General features: G+C 33.3%; 1 protein-coding gene across 9 annotated transcripts in view; it reads left to right on the plus strand.

Annotated features, from left to right (window-relative positions):
* The window catches only part of PPP3CB (protein phosphatase 3 catalytic subunit beta), a 46,690-nt gene that overhangs the window by 28,816 nt on the left and 1,119 nt on the right, over positions 1–16,755 (plus strand). For 2 of the 9 annotated variants that reach the window (XM_035330555.1, XM_035330564.1), the window contains exons 9-15: positions 60–185; positions 2,301–2,378; positions 3,973–3,999; positions 6,528–6,612; positions 7,570–7,667; positions 13,240–13,269; positions 14,941–16,638. In XM_035330555.1, coding sequence (XP_035186446.1) covers positions 60–185; positions 2,301–2,378; positions 3,973–3,999; positions 6,528–6,612; positions 7,570–7,667; positions 13,240–13,269; positions 14,941–15,119 — 623 coding nt within the window. In that variant the 3' untranslated portion in view covers positions 15,120–16,638. Of the gene's footprint in view, positions 1–59; positions 186–2,300; positions 2,379–3,972; positions 4,000–6,527; positions 6,613–7,569; positions 7,668–13,239; positions 13,270–14,940; positions 16,639–16,755 lie in introns of those variants that run through there. The other 7 variants (XM_035330557.1, XM_035330560.1, XM_035330559.1 and 4 more) reach the window with 7 other exon arrangements.

Below are 16,755 nucleotides of genomic sequence, written 5' to 3' on the forward strand. Positions count from 1 at the left end.
CTTTTGTGATACTTGAAAGTTTTAAACAGTCTTTCCAAAATGTCTGAATTTTATTTTAGCTGCTGTATTAAAATATGAAAACAATGTGATGAATATTCGTCAGTTCAATTGTTCTCCTCATCCTTACTGGCTACCAAATTTTATGGATGTCTTTACATGGTCCTTGCCATTTGTTGGAGAAAAAGGTATGCAAGAGTTACATGCCAATTTATTTCTTTTCTGTATCTCCCAGTTTGTTGTTGTGAAGGGTTTTTTTTGTTTCCTTTTGTTTTTGTTTGGCTCGGTAATTTGTTTTTTGTTGTTGTTTGTTTGCTTGTTTGTTTTAATATTTACCAAATTAATATTAATTTCATTATTTTTGTGAAGATGGTTATCTGCATTTGTCTTTATCAGGTAGGCTTATTGGATGCTTGATTAGGAAGAAAATTTGGTAAAGTTGTTAAGCTGACCCTGATGAGGGTTTTTTTTGGCACGTGAAGATAATATGTCTGGGAAAAGATAAACGGAAGTAAAACATGTCATACAGTTTTGGCTGTTTTCTTCAGTTTTTTTGGTCAAGATAACCTGCATCTAATAAAGGAAAAGTGTTAATACAAATTATAATTTCCATTGAGTGTATATATACCAGCATTGCTAGGAAGTACCTTTGAACTTCATTTGAAGGCAATATGAAAGGTAGGTGTTCATATTCTACAAAAGGCTAGGTTATATATAATTATTAATCTTGTATAGTCATAGGTGTAAACTATGTTGAGATGTTCCTGTAAAATTTTAATTTTATTAGGTAGCTATAACAGATTGACCTTCATTAAAATAACTCTTTTCGGTTATAATTTTTCTTACAAAAGATAATTTAGCACAGGTCCACTTTTTTCCCCTCTAGAGTTAATAACTCTAAATCTAGGACGCTAGAGCTCCAAGTAGTCTTCAGTTAAAAAGCAATGAGGTTAGAGGCTATTTGGGTCTATTTAAAATGTCTCCATGACAGGAACTGCTCTTTTCATAAAGAAGATCTGGAAAGCTCTCTCTATTTCTGTGCGAAATACTCCAGATATAATTTGTTTACAGTCGTACAGAGCCAGGATTCTAGATTTGTTCATGTTGTCTTCATGTTGTCTTTAGTGAGCAGATACAAGCAAATAATTTGGATAGTTTTTATAATGGTTAGTTCATTCAACATTTTTTTGTGTGATTTTTAAACTAAGGGGCATGATGATTGGAAGGAGATTTTTTATTTATTTCTCTTACCTGATCATGCAGTAAATAACCCTTAGCCGTTGAAAATGTTAATGTTGTTTAGTCTACTTTTGTATAATACTGGTAATGAGACCCCCTTGCCCCACTGTATGCTTAAGACTGATGGAATAATGGATCTTGTAATTTGTCATGACCTTTGGACATGTGCATACTACAACTTTCAATGAAAGATACGGTGCCAATATTGTTCGATTAACATTGAACAGATCAAAATCTGAATTATTTGTTGTTCTTCTTCAGTAAAGTAGAGAGTAGCTCCCAAGAATGGAAAAAATAGCATAGCAGATGATACTGGGATTGTATGAATTAGTCACAAATAAATGCAGACAAGAAGTTACAGGGGTCTTAAACCCCTGATTGAAATTATGGAATAAGTTTCTAAGCTCTTTAGGAGAAAGGAGAAACTTGACTGTTTTAAGAAAAAGTCTGATGCATGTGTGAAAGATGGAGTGATAGAATAAGGAGATTCCTGGAGGTAGACAATGCAAGATTTTTGAAACAAGTTATTATATCCTCTGTGTTGATGTTTAAGGGGAGTTTGAGAAGACATGGAGTTTGCACTGTATTTATGCCATACTATTTTTCTGCTTCACTGCTTCTGCTAAATGCCTGCAGGTACCAGAAATGGAATAGTTTTCACCTTTTATACCTAAATTTGAGCTGTCCAAATACTGTCCAAATATTTTCCCGTTTAAGTAAACTTTGCATAAAATTTACTTCAAATAAAGACTTACCCTGATGTAAAAATATTAATGTACAAGAAGAGAATCTTATCTAAAAGAACTCCTTGTAAGATATGAGAGAAAGCTGTGCAGTGTTCTTTGATAGGTGGTGTAATTTCTGGCTTTTTTTGTGTGTAAATTTTTAAAAATCTGTGACAGCGCACATCAAGGAAACCACATATTTTAGAGACTAGATTACTGAGCTGTTTGAGGTAGGAAGTTCATTCACTACAGTTGCTGGTGGCAAGTTACATTGTGTTTGCTTGGAAATATTTAAAATTCTTCAAGCAGCTAATTACTTTTTTTTTTTTTCATATACAGTAACAGAAATGTTGGTGAATGTTTTGAGCATTTGTTCTGATGATGAACTGATGACAGAGGGAGAAGATCAATTTGACGGTAGGGATTAATTTTAGATATACATCTTTTTTAATGGAAATAACGTGTGAAACAGTAATTAACATAGTGGTACAATTTATTACCTGAAATTTGAAGAAAATTGCTGTCAATTTTTTCCTTAGGTGATGAGAATTCTGGGGGAGGGAAGGGAATTGTTTTTTCATGTTTGTCATCAAGATGCAGTAATTGTATCCTTTGCAAAAAATCATACGTACCTTGTATTGAAAGTTGAAGCTTTGTGAAGAATTCTCAGAATTTGTTGGCACTTTATTTGAAAACATAAGTAAACGTTAGTATTTGAAACATACTAAACTTACTTTGCAGAACTACATCGTCTGATGTATACAATTAATAAACATCTAAATAGTACATTAATTATCTAGAATAAATTTATTATAAGCTCTTCATTTTCTTCATGATTGCTCTTCAGTGAAGAGTTGATAGAGGCAAAAACCAGATACAGTATTTCTTGTGGCAAAGTACTATAGATTGAAGTATGAAATGCGTTTAAATCTTGGTGTTTGAGCTTCAAGCATAAAAGTTAGAACTTTGTATGCATTGTATAACAAGTATTCATGTAATAAATGATAAAATCTTGTAAACAATGATACAGTGGATTTTTAAGGAGGTGTTTGTAATGGGATTAAGATGGTCATCAAGAGGCATGTAGCGTTGAGACAGTGCATCATACTTTTTTTTTTTTTCTACAGTATTGCTTAACATCACACCTGAAAGTTTTTCAGACTTGCTTCATTCTGTCCAATAACAGAATTAATTTGTTGGATGGTTTGATGATGGTGTAGGAAGAAGAAAAGATTCAGCAGCATTTGAGAACCACTAAAGATCATTTATAAAAGATACTTGACATGTAGTCCAATTCTTAATGTTTGGCAGTTACTGTGTTAAAGTTTAGTAGCGGAACTGTGGTGTTCTAAAGTAGCTGTGTGTTTTAGATTGGAATGTATTGCTTATGAGCCACTTGAACTTTTCTGTCATTTACATAAAAAATTAGAAATAGTTTCAAATGTGATCCTGCAAACAGTGAATTTGTTTTTCATGCAAATAATCGTACTGAATTGAACATAAAACAATTATAGCAAATGTTTGCAGTATATAGAGTATGGTGGTGTTCTGGGGTGCTAGGATTTAGGTTGTCCAGTATAAGTGCGCTCATCAGTTGATTGCATATGCCCTGTCTTACAGGCTATACAGTACAGTAGATGCAGTGTTCTAATTTGAACCATTTTATTTTTCTGTCTCTAACATTAATTTCTTTGCTTGGTGCATATGTCTTAATGCCACCTAGGTACTGTCTACGCGTTATCTTTCTATGTGAATGATTTTTTTTTAACTGTTGACTTTTCAAGCTTTCATTTGTTTATCATCAAATTTTAAAATACACTCTATGACTCCACTTCTTGTTCAAAGAAAACATTTTTAAGTGTTGCAATTTTCCATTTTCTTTTTTTTTTTCACATTTCTTCTCCATTCCTTCTTTATTACCACTGTCACGTTAAATATCTTTATTTTATTTGTCTCACTCACCTTTTTCTCCATCGTTCACTTCCTTTTTTTCTGGACTCTCCATCTGAAGAGCGACTCATATATGGCAATAAAAAAGGTACAGACCAGACAGAGTAGGAATGTTTTGAAATATGACTTCATAGAACCTGCTAGTACAAGTATTAATGCAGAAAATATCTTTGTGTTGAAACACATACAGCACTTTATTTTATAACCCGTTTTAATGGGATGTTTATAAAGGTTTGTGAATTTTGTTATCAGAAGTCATATTCCAAGACATCTGTCTTTCTGTGCATGAATTTTTTCCTCCGTTCTTCCATTCCTTCTTTTTTTTTTTTTTTTTGTAGAATTTCATTCTCTTACCTATTTCTAAATCTTTATCTTTGGCCCTGCATGTGTAGGGAACATTCAGTTGTCTGTCTTGATTTTTAATAATTTTATTGTAAGCATTTTTTAAGATTGTGCATGGAATGTGTTTATAGTGTTCCAAAACCTGGCTTGTTTAGTTCTTTAGTTTCCTTCAACTGAGATGTTAAAAAGATACTTTGTATGTGCAATTTTGAAAATGGTTTGATGCAAAATTTCAGAAGTTGTCTACTAATTTCAATTAATATCCTATCACCTGCTTTTCTGAAACTCCAGGGTAAATATTTCTGTGCAGGAAAATTCTTTTGACCATTACTTACCTTATAGTCAATTTGCTCTCTGCGTATATTTGTCACTTCAAGAGAGTATTTCTAATATCTGGGAATACATTTGGTTATAGGGGTACTTGGGAAGTTTACATGAATTCTTTGGAGCATAATAGCATGAGCATTTCAGAACTTGTTTCTTGTGCAAGCATTAGGAATGGGCAATGGGAGAGTTATTTGTCATATCCCCTCTAATTTACAGTATAATCAAGACTTTCTTCTCCAGGCAGATACTACTTGACTGTTCTCTAAACTAACCAGGATTCAGTGGCTAGATTTCGTGCAGTGCTGCCTTCTGGAGTAGTACGTTCTCCATAATACCATAAGCCAACATTTCTCTTTTTATGGCATAGTGACCTACCAGAGTGGAAATATGGGCCCTAGCAGTGCCTGTAATCTTCTCACCCTGGATGTTACGGCTCTGCAGCAGTGTAGCCTTCAAGAAGCAGGTGTAGAGGGCAAGAAAACTGAGTGACATGCATGGAGGGTGTATGGTCCCTTATCTAGCTCTAGATTTTACAAAAACTCTGAAAAAGCGTTCTCATTCCAGATCTTCAAGCTGTTATTTAATAGTGTTCAGAGAAAGTAAAAACATCTAGAATATTAAAAAGTAACTTTTAAGCTGTATTATTTTCAGTAAACATTGTTTTTTTTTATTTAGTCTATCCACCTTGTCTTTAAATTGGCCTCCTTGTTTGTTCGTTTGTTTGTTTTGATGTCTGCCGTTCATTAAAGTTGTTCCTTTGTCTAAAAAAACTTAATTCAGCAGTTTCTGGTTATATTTCATTTAAATGGATTAAGATATTTGTTCTACCCCAGAATTCTTTCGTGTTCATACAAAGGTTGTCTCTTCCTGCCTTTTTTTTCTTTGTCTCTACTACATGTTTTCCTTTTTGTGTGGGATTTTGTAGCTGTTGTTGTTTACCCCAATGTGCTCTTATCTTTTGTATTTTATTTGGTTTGGTGTTCAGGATTTGAAGTCCACCCACTCTTCTTCAACAGAAGGCCTTTTGTGTTTTTGCAGTGGTGGTCTGACAAGGTTGACTGTTGTGCTGTTTTGATATCTCCTCATCTGCCTATACTTTTTTAGGGGACCTGGGCTGTCCGCAAAAGGAAAGGAGGATGACTTTGACTATTATACATTGAACAAAACAAAAACCAGTGTTGAAGAAAGGCACTTCTGTTTTTATAATATCAGTGCAGGCAAAGGTAGCTTTCGTTCCGAACCCAAAGCCTCCTTTCAGAATTTTGTCTTCACTTTTATCTATCACAAATGGTATTTCTCTGCTCTGTGGAATATGCAGTATTTACTCCATATCTTTGGTACTTGTAATTTCTGCAAGTGATGCAAACCTAAGATGATATATAGAGCATAGAATTAGTTGCTAGGGGTGGTAACACTGCAATACTTTGGCATTTTATTTTGGTTTTTAGTTTGTGCAGGTGTATGTTTTGGGAAGTTGACTTAAAAACAAGCAAATCAGTAACTGTTTTCTCATGGACAGCTGTGTAAGAATTAGCAACCTTTTTTTTTTTTTTGTGGCTTTAATATCTCTGGCTTCTGTATTGAGCTACGTAGCTACATCTTAATAAACACAGATGTCAGTGAATAATTTCATGCATAAAATTAGGCAGATGAATTATGATAGTTACTCTGTTGTAATGACAGTAATTTAGATGCTTGCTAGCTTTAGCAAATCATTGTGAACATCCTAAACTTTTTTGTGTGTGTTTTGTGGACACGGAGTTTGATGATCGTTTTGGTGGTATTCTGAAGCCAGAATTTTATAATGTGGTGTTTTGTAAGTGTTTGGGTACTGGCCTCCTGTGAAGAATACTGAATTTAAACAGTTTTATTGAATTTGATAATGCTGTAAAATGATGGCTTTGTAAATATCGATGAGCTTGAGACTCTCTCTTATTCCATTGAAAGTAGGTACAGCTGCTGCACGGAAAGAAATAATCAGAAACAAAATTCGTGCAATTGGCAAGATGGCAAGAGTCTTCTCTGTTCTCAGGTACTTGGGTGGCTCCTCTTAATCTGTATGTTAGGAAAATATATCTCTGTTTCAAACGTTTTTCAGAGAGGTCATTGTATATCAGAATCTTATTTTGCATATCGATGCACCCCATTGATGTTGGTATTTTTGGTTAAAAAATATTTTAAAGTTATTTTTGAGACATGCCTAGGCATTAACTGCAAGTGTTGGAAAGGCAATACCAAAATAGAGATATTGAAATCAAAGGTGTTGAGTAGGAGGTCTGGGCTGGGAAAATTTGTCATAACAGAAAGTTCAGGACTTTTTTTATTTTTTTTTTTATTATTTTTTTGGGGGGGGAGGGGGGGGGAGGGTTAGTTGTTGGTTTGGGGCTTTCTTGTTTGCTTCCAGCTTTTAAAAAATGTTTTCTCCTACTGATCTAGACATAGGGATTTCACAATCATGTTTACCGAAAACAGTAGTAGTATGTTATTGTATGTGTATGTATGTTACAGTAGTATGTTACACACACACACATGTATTGTGTGTGTGTGTGTATAGCTTTCCACAGACTATAATTGTTCAAGTAGGGATAGTTTTTTGAAGTTGGTATCTCCTGAAGCATAGACACGTTCAGTGAAATTGTGGGTTGTTTTATGGCACTGAGTTATGTGCAGTACCTCATGAGGCATTCAAAATTAATGAGCCTGCATGCAAATAATTGCTTATAAATTATTTCAGAAGTAATCAGTGTTTATAACTCCTAGACAGGAAAGAATAGTATGGCATAGAAATATTTGTTGATGATTAAATTGAATTTGTTGTTGATATGATTAAATTGAATTTGTTGTTGATTAAATTTGAATTTCACATAAGCCTTGGCATGGAAAAAGGACAGCAAAAATAGGCTCTCCCTTTCTCCATTCTTATTTTGCTCTAATACGGGTATTCATGAGGAGGTACTTAAGTTTTTGTTACCATTTTTTCTTACACCAGGGAGGAGAGTGAAAGTGTGCTGACACTCAAGGGTTTGACTCCCACTGGAATGTTACCTAGTGGAGTGTTGGCTGGAGGACGACAGACCCTGCAAAGTGGTAATGATGTTATGCAACTTGCTGTGCCTCAGATGGACTGGGGCACATCTCACTCTTTTGCTAACACTACACATAATGCATGCAGGGAATTTCTTATGCTTTTCAGTTCTTGTCTTAGCGGCTGAAATTAGCATAGTGTTATGTGTTAATCAGGCAATGTGAAATGGATACTTAACCAGGGTATAAAACTAAAAGCAATTGAGTTCAGCCGTGTCAGGCCACATTTTTCAGACTTCGAGCTTCCGTAGTTTACAATTTTTCAGGTGATGCAGATGTCTCAGGTGGAGTGACCTTATAAATCTGATATTAAGGTATTTGGTTGTTACAGATACAAGAATTACAATGTAATTGTGCATCCTTACTTGTCTGCTTCCATTAAAATTATTTTATTATAGATGTATTAGTATTTTCATTGATGATGTCAAATTCTCACTGATACTAATCTTAACAAACAACTACAGGCTGCAGAGTTCCATATTACACTCCATTGATAGATTGAAATGTGCTACGTTTTGTACCCTGGTAATTAATGCCAAAGTTTGTTCTCTATGTTGTTTGTCAAATGTTCTATGTATAATTGACCTCCCTGAATTGTCCTTGTAACATGCTGTTTCCTTCCTCTGCAGATGTAGCTGCTTTCTTAGATCTGTCTGTCTCTCTCTAGGTATAGATGTATGTCTGTATAAGTGTTAAAATTAAACCACTATCCCAGACACTTGTCTGTCTCTTGATGTAGAAGCAATGTTGTAGCACCTTGTTTTTGAGGTTTGCTGCATTTGCTGCTGCACATTGTCTGTGCATTTTGAACAATAATGTACTTGGAAAGTATTCAGTAATTGTTATAAAATCAGTTGAGAATAAAGGGATTGAATTTAAAACTTGTAAATAAATCAAAATAAAAGGGTGTTATTAAGTGTGCATATATTTTTTGCATGAAAATAAAAAGAACTCTATACAAAATATACCTGTAATCTGGCTCATTGAATATTTTGTAAAACGTTTTTCTTATTTTTTTTTTAGTTTGTTAAATCATTGGATCATATTTTTCACAAGGCCCATAAACAATTAACTAGGCTTAGGAAGAACACTGTGAGATTGTACCAAATGCGTTACAAAATGACGTCCAGGTTTCTGTTCACAGTGGTGGATAACTAAAATATATCCATCTGAAACTGGACTTCCTATCAGCAGCACTCAACATAAATTATTCAAAGACAAAAGATATATCAAAAGATATTTTTATTTGCCAATCTTAGGCTTTAATAGAATGTATAAAAATGTTGTATTTGGCCAATGAATTTTATAGCCGTTGAAAGACTGTGATATATTGATGAACTGAATACCATTTTTTATACAATCTCTTTTCCAAGAGTTGCTGCTTTACTCATTTTGGGATTTAGGATATTTATTTGTATACTTTTAAATTTTCTATGTAGTGGTTTTTTGTTTTTTAAACCCTTTCACTACATTTTCTATTAAACTATCAAAGCTGTTCTCTTACAGCTTTGAAACATGAATGTCACATTTTAAGTCATTTCTCAGTGGACATATAATGTCTGCAAGTAAGTTTATATGTCCAGTGTGTGTATGTGATTGTTTTGTGAATGTCTATAACAAGAAGTGATATATGTTTCCTAATCCATCCAACTTTTCCAAAAGCATATGTCCTAGTTTTAATTTTCATTGTTTAATAAGATACTTTATATGCTTAAAAAAAGTTTGTACTCCTCTCATTCATTTAAGAAATTTTTAACCACATTGCATTGCAAATATTAGAGAGGATCAAACTGACTAGAAAATTTTTTAACATAACACCTTGTACTATTACTGAAAATGTGGGTTGTTTGGAAAGTATGCAAAATGCATTTTGGATTTTTGTGGGTGTTTTGTTTTTTATTTTTTATTTTTTTACTAGAATTTTTAATGGCAATATTCCTTGAAGCATTACATTAATATACCTCATTTGTTTAATCATGTTGATTGTTCGAAATAACTCATGCTGACTGTTAGTTCTCCTTAAATTGCAGTAACTTCTTTTTACTGATAAGAATTTTACTGTCTCATTTTTCAAAAAGAAGTTTTCAAATTTACTATGCTCAACTGCAAAACTAAGAGTAAACCAAAAATAAAATAAAACTTCACTAATCGGTACTTTGCTAAACTGTCACAATATCAGTGAATTCATATTCTTGGCAAAATATGGTCACTGATAGTATAGTAGGATTTTTGTATTACGAATTTTTAATTACTTCTTGAAGTATATTGTACTGTGTTGATCAATATACTATCAATAACATCTCAAATCCCTAGATTTGAGAAAATAAACACTATTCATTGTTGTACTCTTTTTGCTTATCCTATTTTATTCATGAAAAAAAATCACAAAGATATATGTGGGCTGTTTCCCAATAAAGCTCTAAGAAGCTGAGAAAATTATAAGAAATTGGAGTATATGTGTACATTCCTCTAGAGATCTGGGCAGAATTTTTTTTATCAGGCCAAAGTATATTCAAACATTGCATATTAATGGTGTCTTAGTTGCTTTGAATTGTATTATATTCAGATCCAGCTTCATCTTTTGGGGTAGTAAAATCTGAATTGCGATGGTATTTTATTTGAAGCATCAGTAAATCAGCACAATAAATTCTTAATGTCAATAATGCATTTTGTGCTAGATCTTAGCATATACCAATACCGTTTCAAGAATTTGTTCAACCATGCCTGCTGTCTTTGATAAGATACAGGCCATTCTCATACAAGGTGTGAAGCTTGTTGGCGTTGATGTGATGCAGAATGGAGCACCAAAAGTGTTAATCAGTGTAATACAACTGCTTTATGGGAGATGGTTGAACAGATTCTTACTGCACAAGAGAGGATTCTGAGGGTAAAATAGAAATTTTAACTGTAGTGAAATTTTAACTGTAAATTTTAACTGAAATTTTAACTGTAGTGAAAGCATTAAACAAAGACAAAGATAATTTTGAAAATTAATGTAAAACTACATCCTATAGAAGGAGTCGATATATGATTTTTTTTCTAGAAATGCATGGATATTTTTTTTGAAAAAGAATAAAAAATTATTTCTAGATAGTTTTATTTTACTAGGATAAAAATACACCTTGAGAAATTATAGGCTTTGGTATATCTCTATAAACTCTGGATTTATGGTTTTGATTAATTACATTACTTACATTATAGAATCTCAAATGTTAAAGACCATACTTAAGTATCATTGCCTAGTGAACTATGAACTGAAATAGTCAACCTCTGTTTAAAACAACAAAACCACCCTAAAAAAGCCTTATTCAGCACATAAAAAGCCACAAGCCTAAATGTAAAATCTTAATACTTCCACAGAAATCAGTTTAATTAGACAAATACTTCTTATCAGAGTCATTGCTAACCTTACTATTAGTCAGAGTGACAACGAGATTTTTTTTTTGATTTTGTATTGTAAATTGGCAATGATTTTGTATCAGATCTGTCTCCTAAATAAAACAGGGCGAGAGTTGGAGTTGAGAATGGAAATGCTTAAAATATGCTGGGAAAGTGAGAATTTTCAGAATGAAGGGTTCAGGTTTATAAAATATATTAATATGATGCAGTATTTTTTCTAGATTTATCAGGACCTATCAAGGATATAGTTTTAATTTAGAGGTACCTGCAAAAGAGAATCCAACAAAATTATTTTCCAAATTGAGTCTTTACAGTGTGTTTTTTAAGTGATTGTATTTTCCAGTCAGTTTGTTCTTTTATGTCAAGGTGAAAATTATCTTTTCTTAAGTGCTTTGTATATTCCGAGATATGTTTTGGAGATAAGGTAGTGATACAAATAGAATGAACTAGGAGTAAATTTTAAAATCTATATTTATCATGAAGCTACATAATTTACAGAGATAAATTAGTATTCATGATCTTTTCAGGAAAAGATTGAAAACAAAGACTTCACGGGTAACAGGGAATGGTGGAAAGAGGTGTTTTTTCTATCGTAGCTTTATATTTACATGGCAAATTGGTTATAGTATGAAAGTATGTATTTGGTAACTTTCTAAAATAATTCTTTATTTTTTTACAAATTGAGAAAGCTTTTTCACTACCGTAAACATAAATAGTGATCCATTCAAGTGTCTTTTTGATACAATTCTTGGATTCCCCTTGCCTCTTTAGATTTGCACAAGATATTTTTTGGGGGGGGCAGCTGGGAATGTGCAGCATGTAAAAATTAAAACACTGCATTACCCGTACGTATTCCACATTATTTTACTAGGAATTCAAGTGTTTTATTTTATCTTTTTAGAGCATCTCAGTGGAAATGATAATTTTTGATGTAATAGGTTAAGGCAGAGTGTAGGCAGCTGATGATACATCTGCTGTGTCTGGTTTATGCTCGGTAGGAAACAAGAAGTTCTAAGATTTTAATTCACCTTAAATAATTTTATTCTTCAGCACATACTGAGCACAAGCCTAAATTTAAAATTTTCTTCTTATTAAAATTTTCTTAATTTAGCTAGTTTGCCTGACACTTGCTTGAATACTCCTTAATGATATCCGTTGTTATTAATCTGTATCAAGCACCACACAAGTAGGTTTACAACTATGTATACAATTTTTTGTTAAAGTATATTACTTTATGAGATTAAGAGGCATGGTAAATAGTAGGGGAGGTAAAAAGTTGTTACCGTTATTGAAATTTAGCCACTGTTTAGATCTTAGTTACAAGTAGTTTGTTTGTCTGGTCTAATAGATGATGATTTTGATACCCTAATAGCCTTACGTTATAGCTTTGACTTTAGATCTAAAACAATAAACAATTAAAAAAATCTTACACCTATGACTTTATAGCATTTGTCATGGTTACTTAGTTCAAGAAAATAATAAGCTATCCGCATAAAGTCATCCACCAAGACTATGTTAAATCCAGAGCTCTTCCTGCTCTAGACTTTGTTGTGGATTCAACTAAACAATTTATGAGGCTTTGTAAATATGACTTGCTAAATTTGTCTTTTATGGTTTAAATTTCACAGTTCAGTTCTCAGAGATACCCATTTAAGCATAAAATATGGTGAGAAATTGAACGACTAGTTTAACCTCAGGGAGCTAGCCGTAACAAGAAAAACATGTTATTAGAACACTGACAGTGTTGTATTTATTGCATATTTCCTGGTAATTTAATGAAGCTCAATAATATATTTTAATCTTCAGAAAGAGTAATCTCATAGATTTTCTTTTTAACCATACCACAACTTTGACATTAGTTGAAATTTTATGTTGCTGCCTTTAAAATATATATATATCTTTTAGAAATGTACATTTAAAACCATAAATGAAGTTCCAGTAATTAGTGTTTCTCTTGATATACTTTTAGTTGATAAATTGTAATAGTTAAAATGTAGGAGAAATTTCACTTTAAGCTTAAAAACAACCCCCAAAACCTTAATTATAATTTTAAATAATTGTAATCTAATCTGGCGTAGCATACTATATTAAATTGATCATTGCCTTTTCTGCTATGCGATATTACACTCTTCATCTTTCTCATTCATTTTGCATGCATCTGCTCACTTCTGTACAGCCACTGTAGAGGCAATTGAGGCTGAAAAAGGTATGATCAGAGTCTTTGCCATTGGCAGAGATCTGTGGTGTCTGGGAGGGAATTCAAAAGTACTCTGTGTGGGTGTGTTTTACTTTCAACTTGCACAAGCAGAGATGAATCAACTGTATTGATTCATCCCTTTGACATGTAACATTCATTTCTGGCTTCAGGATTATGATTATCTTTAATATTTTAGGGATATTCTTGGGGCTTGGGGTCTTTTGTTTGTTTGTTTTTACAAATATGCAGTAGGTTTTTGTATAATAGCATGTTGTGATACGTGGTGTTGTCTTGAAATCGTTAAAATGATAGTGTTTAGTGTGTTTTTTTCTGCATTCAACTGCAAGGGTTTGCTGGGGGGTGGGTTACCTGTGGAAGGAGGGTTTCTTTATGCATGCCTTTTTTCATAAAATCTATTTTTAATGGCTTTGAACGTAATTTTTTAAAACTTCCTCTAACTGTTCTGGTAGTGCAAGACATACAATTTTTTTTCCTATGGGTTTTGCACATAATTTGATGACCAAATTTATTTCCAGTATATAGGCTAACCTGCCGGTATGAGGCATATTAAATTCCATGTATGATCAGTGCTTCTGTGCTAAATAAGCTGTTTAATGTACATCCTTTTTAGCAGCGCTGAGTAAAATGCCATCAGATTATTTGGTATTCAAGTACTCAAATTCAGATTGTTGAAGTTTTTTCGTAGACTCTTTAATTTCCTCTTGCTCTATATTCAATGAAGTGAATGACAAACAGCATAGCAATTGGGAGAGCTACCTTTGTGTGTATTCTGATTTGGTCGCAAAGCACCATTTAATAACTGCATTGTTTGTTTTTTAATTAAGGAAGTCAGATGCCCAAAAATATAAACAAGGGCCATATTCTGTTCTCTCACACACGTGCAAGAGGTTCCGTTGTTGTGAGTGAAAAGCTGTACTTAAATCTCCAAAGAATTATTTCATCCCAAAGGCTTCGGTCTTACTATGTGGTCAACCATTTTCAGGTCTAAATTCAACTTCAGACCTCATTCATTAAAATAATCAGTAGAAAAATAATACCTATTTTCTATACGTATTTTAAATACATACGTATTTAAACAATTCCATTGTTTGAACACAGTGCTAACCCAGTATTTGTGGTTGTGTCCATTTCCATCACCCACATGATTAGCACAGAATATGATCCATATCCCGCAGTTTTGCCTGCATGAAAACTGCAGGATCAGGCCATCAACGTTTATGCAGGACATAAATCTCCTGTTACTTTCGTAACCCTTTGCTGCTTTGCCTCCACCGCACTTGCTGTGCTGCTTAGATCTTACTGACATTCCATTGAAGACAACGGGGATGTTAAAAGATAAGCCTGATGAACTTGGCAGCAGAAGCAATTTATGCTTAGAGCTGGCCACACCAGGGACATGCAGAAGCAATCAAGTGGGCTTAAGCGCCTTGATTCCTGCTTGCAGAATATTTGCCATACTTTGTTCTTTTTGTTATAAACCGAGATCATGATAGCTATATCAGGAGAGCAGATTAGAGAAGCTTTTACCTAGTACAGATACGGAGCCACACATTCCTTTGGCTGATTTCTTACCTGTTTTTAAGCATCATTAATTAGAAAAAGTATATGCTTTTAACATATTTTTCCATTACTGACATATCAAATTTGCATTTTGTTAAGCAATACGAGGATTCTCTCCGCAACATAAAATCTGCAGTTTTGAAGAAGCAAAAGGTTTGGATAGGATCAATGAGAGAATGCCACCAAGAAAAGATGCTCTTCAACAAGATGGTATTAATACTATAAACACAACAAATGCCAATGGAAACAATGGAACTGGCAACAACAATGCACAGTGACCCCGTCAACTTCTGGTTTACTCACTTATGTCTTGCCTGAGAATTCCTAGATTACTGCTTTTTGATGTGACAACAGATGAAATAGCCAGGGGGATCAGCTGAAGTGACCACTTAGTAAGAGGTGGAAAACATCTAACTTGATCCCGCTGAAGAAAAACCATCGTGCTTTTGAGACAACAGCCCCTCTCTTTACATGGTGACACGACCTCCTGGGAGCATGCTTCGTGGATTTACACACAGTCCATCGCTGGCTGCTGCATCTTCAGAAGAGATCTGAGGAGAGAATCGGGCTGTTATCACTAAAGCACATCTAGACTAGCATCTTACGCTTATTGTTGTCAACACTTTAAGTTTACAAATGGAATTTTCTTTCAGTAGAGGTAGCTCGTTTGTTTGTTTGTTTTTTTAAATCAGACTTTCAAATACAACCCTAAGAGCTAACTATTTATTAATGGACATCGGTTTCATGAAATGTCTTTAAAACAATAGATTAGAAAGGTCTTAAAATATCTGAGGCTGCAAAAACTGTATTTTAAATAGAAAAAAATGCCAAAAAAAAATCTCAGTTGGTCATTCTGTAAAATGCTGACCTCAGGTTTACTCCTTAGATGTTGCTAATTCTATACTGTATTCACTGTATTTTTTAGTTACAGCTTATCAGAAGATTTCTATGTAGGAATGTTTATTACTTGAACACAGATTTTAAAAAAATATTTAATTTAGAAACATTTTTGCCCAGCTTTTTCAAGACTCTTCCCCATCTTGAATTTTAAAAAAATATTATATATACTAATTTTAAAAGTAAGAAAAATATGGAAGTGTTAATTTTAAGGTACTTTTAATTGAACTTTGTACATTGTTTAAGTAAATTTTGATTCATATCAAGTCTGTAAAGCTTGGCATTGTATTTTGTGTATGCATGTTTTCATTTTGCAAATATTTAATATATAGACCTATGATGTACATCTATAGGTTACATAGATGTTATGGGTACTTTTACTTTATTGTGAGTATTAGAGTTGCATAAATAGCTAGTAACCACTGGGCTGAATAGCTGCAAGCTTTTTATTATTTTTTAAGCTGCAAAGGAAACTGAAACTGTATTGGACATACTTTTTGTTCTAGGCAAAGCAGCGCGTAAGCAATTGCTCTGTTCAACTGCTAAGGCATTAGTGAAAGTGTAAACTTGAGACTGCATGTATTTTGATATCTACAGGACTGCTTGGTTAAAATAAAAATTGAAGCCCTGTGCTAATTTGTTCACAAATAATGGACTGTACTGATTGCCACTGTACTTTGTTACTTATTTTGACATTTGCTACGTGTCCTTCTCATCCCCTGGAACACAACTTGAAACTTATGTCACTAGAGTTCATCTCCCCTTTTTTTTTTGTTTGCCATGAAGTACGATCTGTACATACCCCTGTCTAAGTTGGAAATTTTATGCATGTTCTGAACTATTCAAGTATTTTATAAACAGTAGCACACAATAAATTTTGTGCATGGGCTGCGGCTCTTATCATTGTGTATTGGTTTTATTTGGCATATTTAGGTGTCTAATCTGACTGAAAATTGTTTTGAAATGAAATACTGTTCAAAATCTAAGCTGTTGAAAATACAGCCTAAGAGGTGAGAT

Source organism: Oxyura jamaicensis, chromosome 6 (assembly GCF_011077185.1).
Source record: "Oxyura jamaicensis isolate SHBP4307 breed ruddy duck chromosome 6, BPBGC_Ojam_1.0, whole genome shotgun sequence".
Taxonomy (NCBI): Eukaryota; Metazoa; Chordata; class Aves; order Anseriformes; family Anatidae; genus Oxyura; species Oxyura jamaicensis.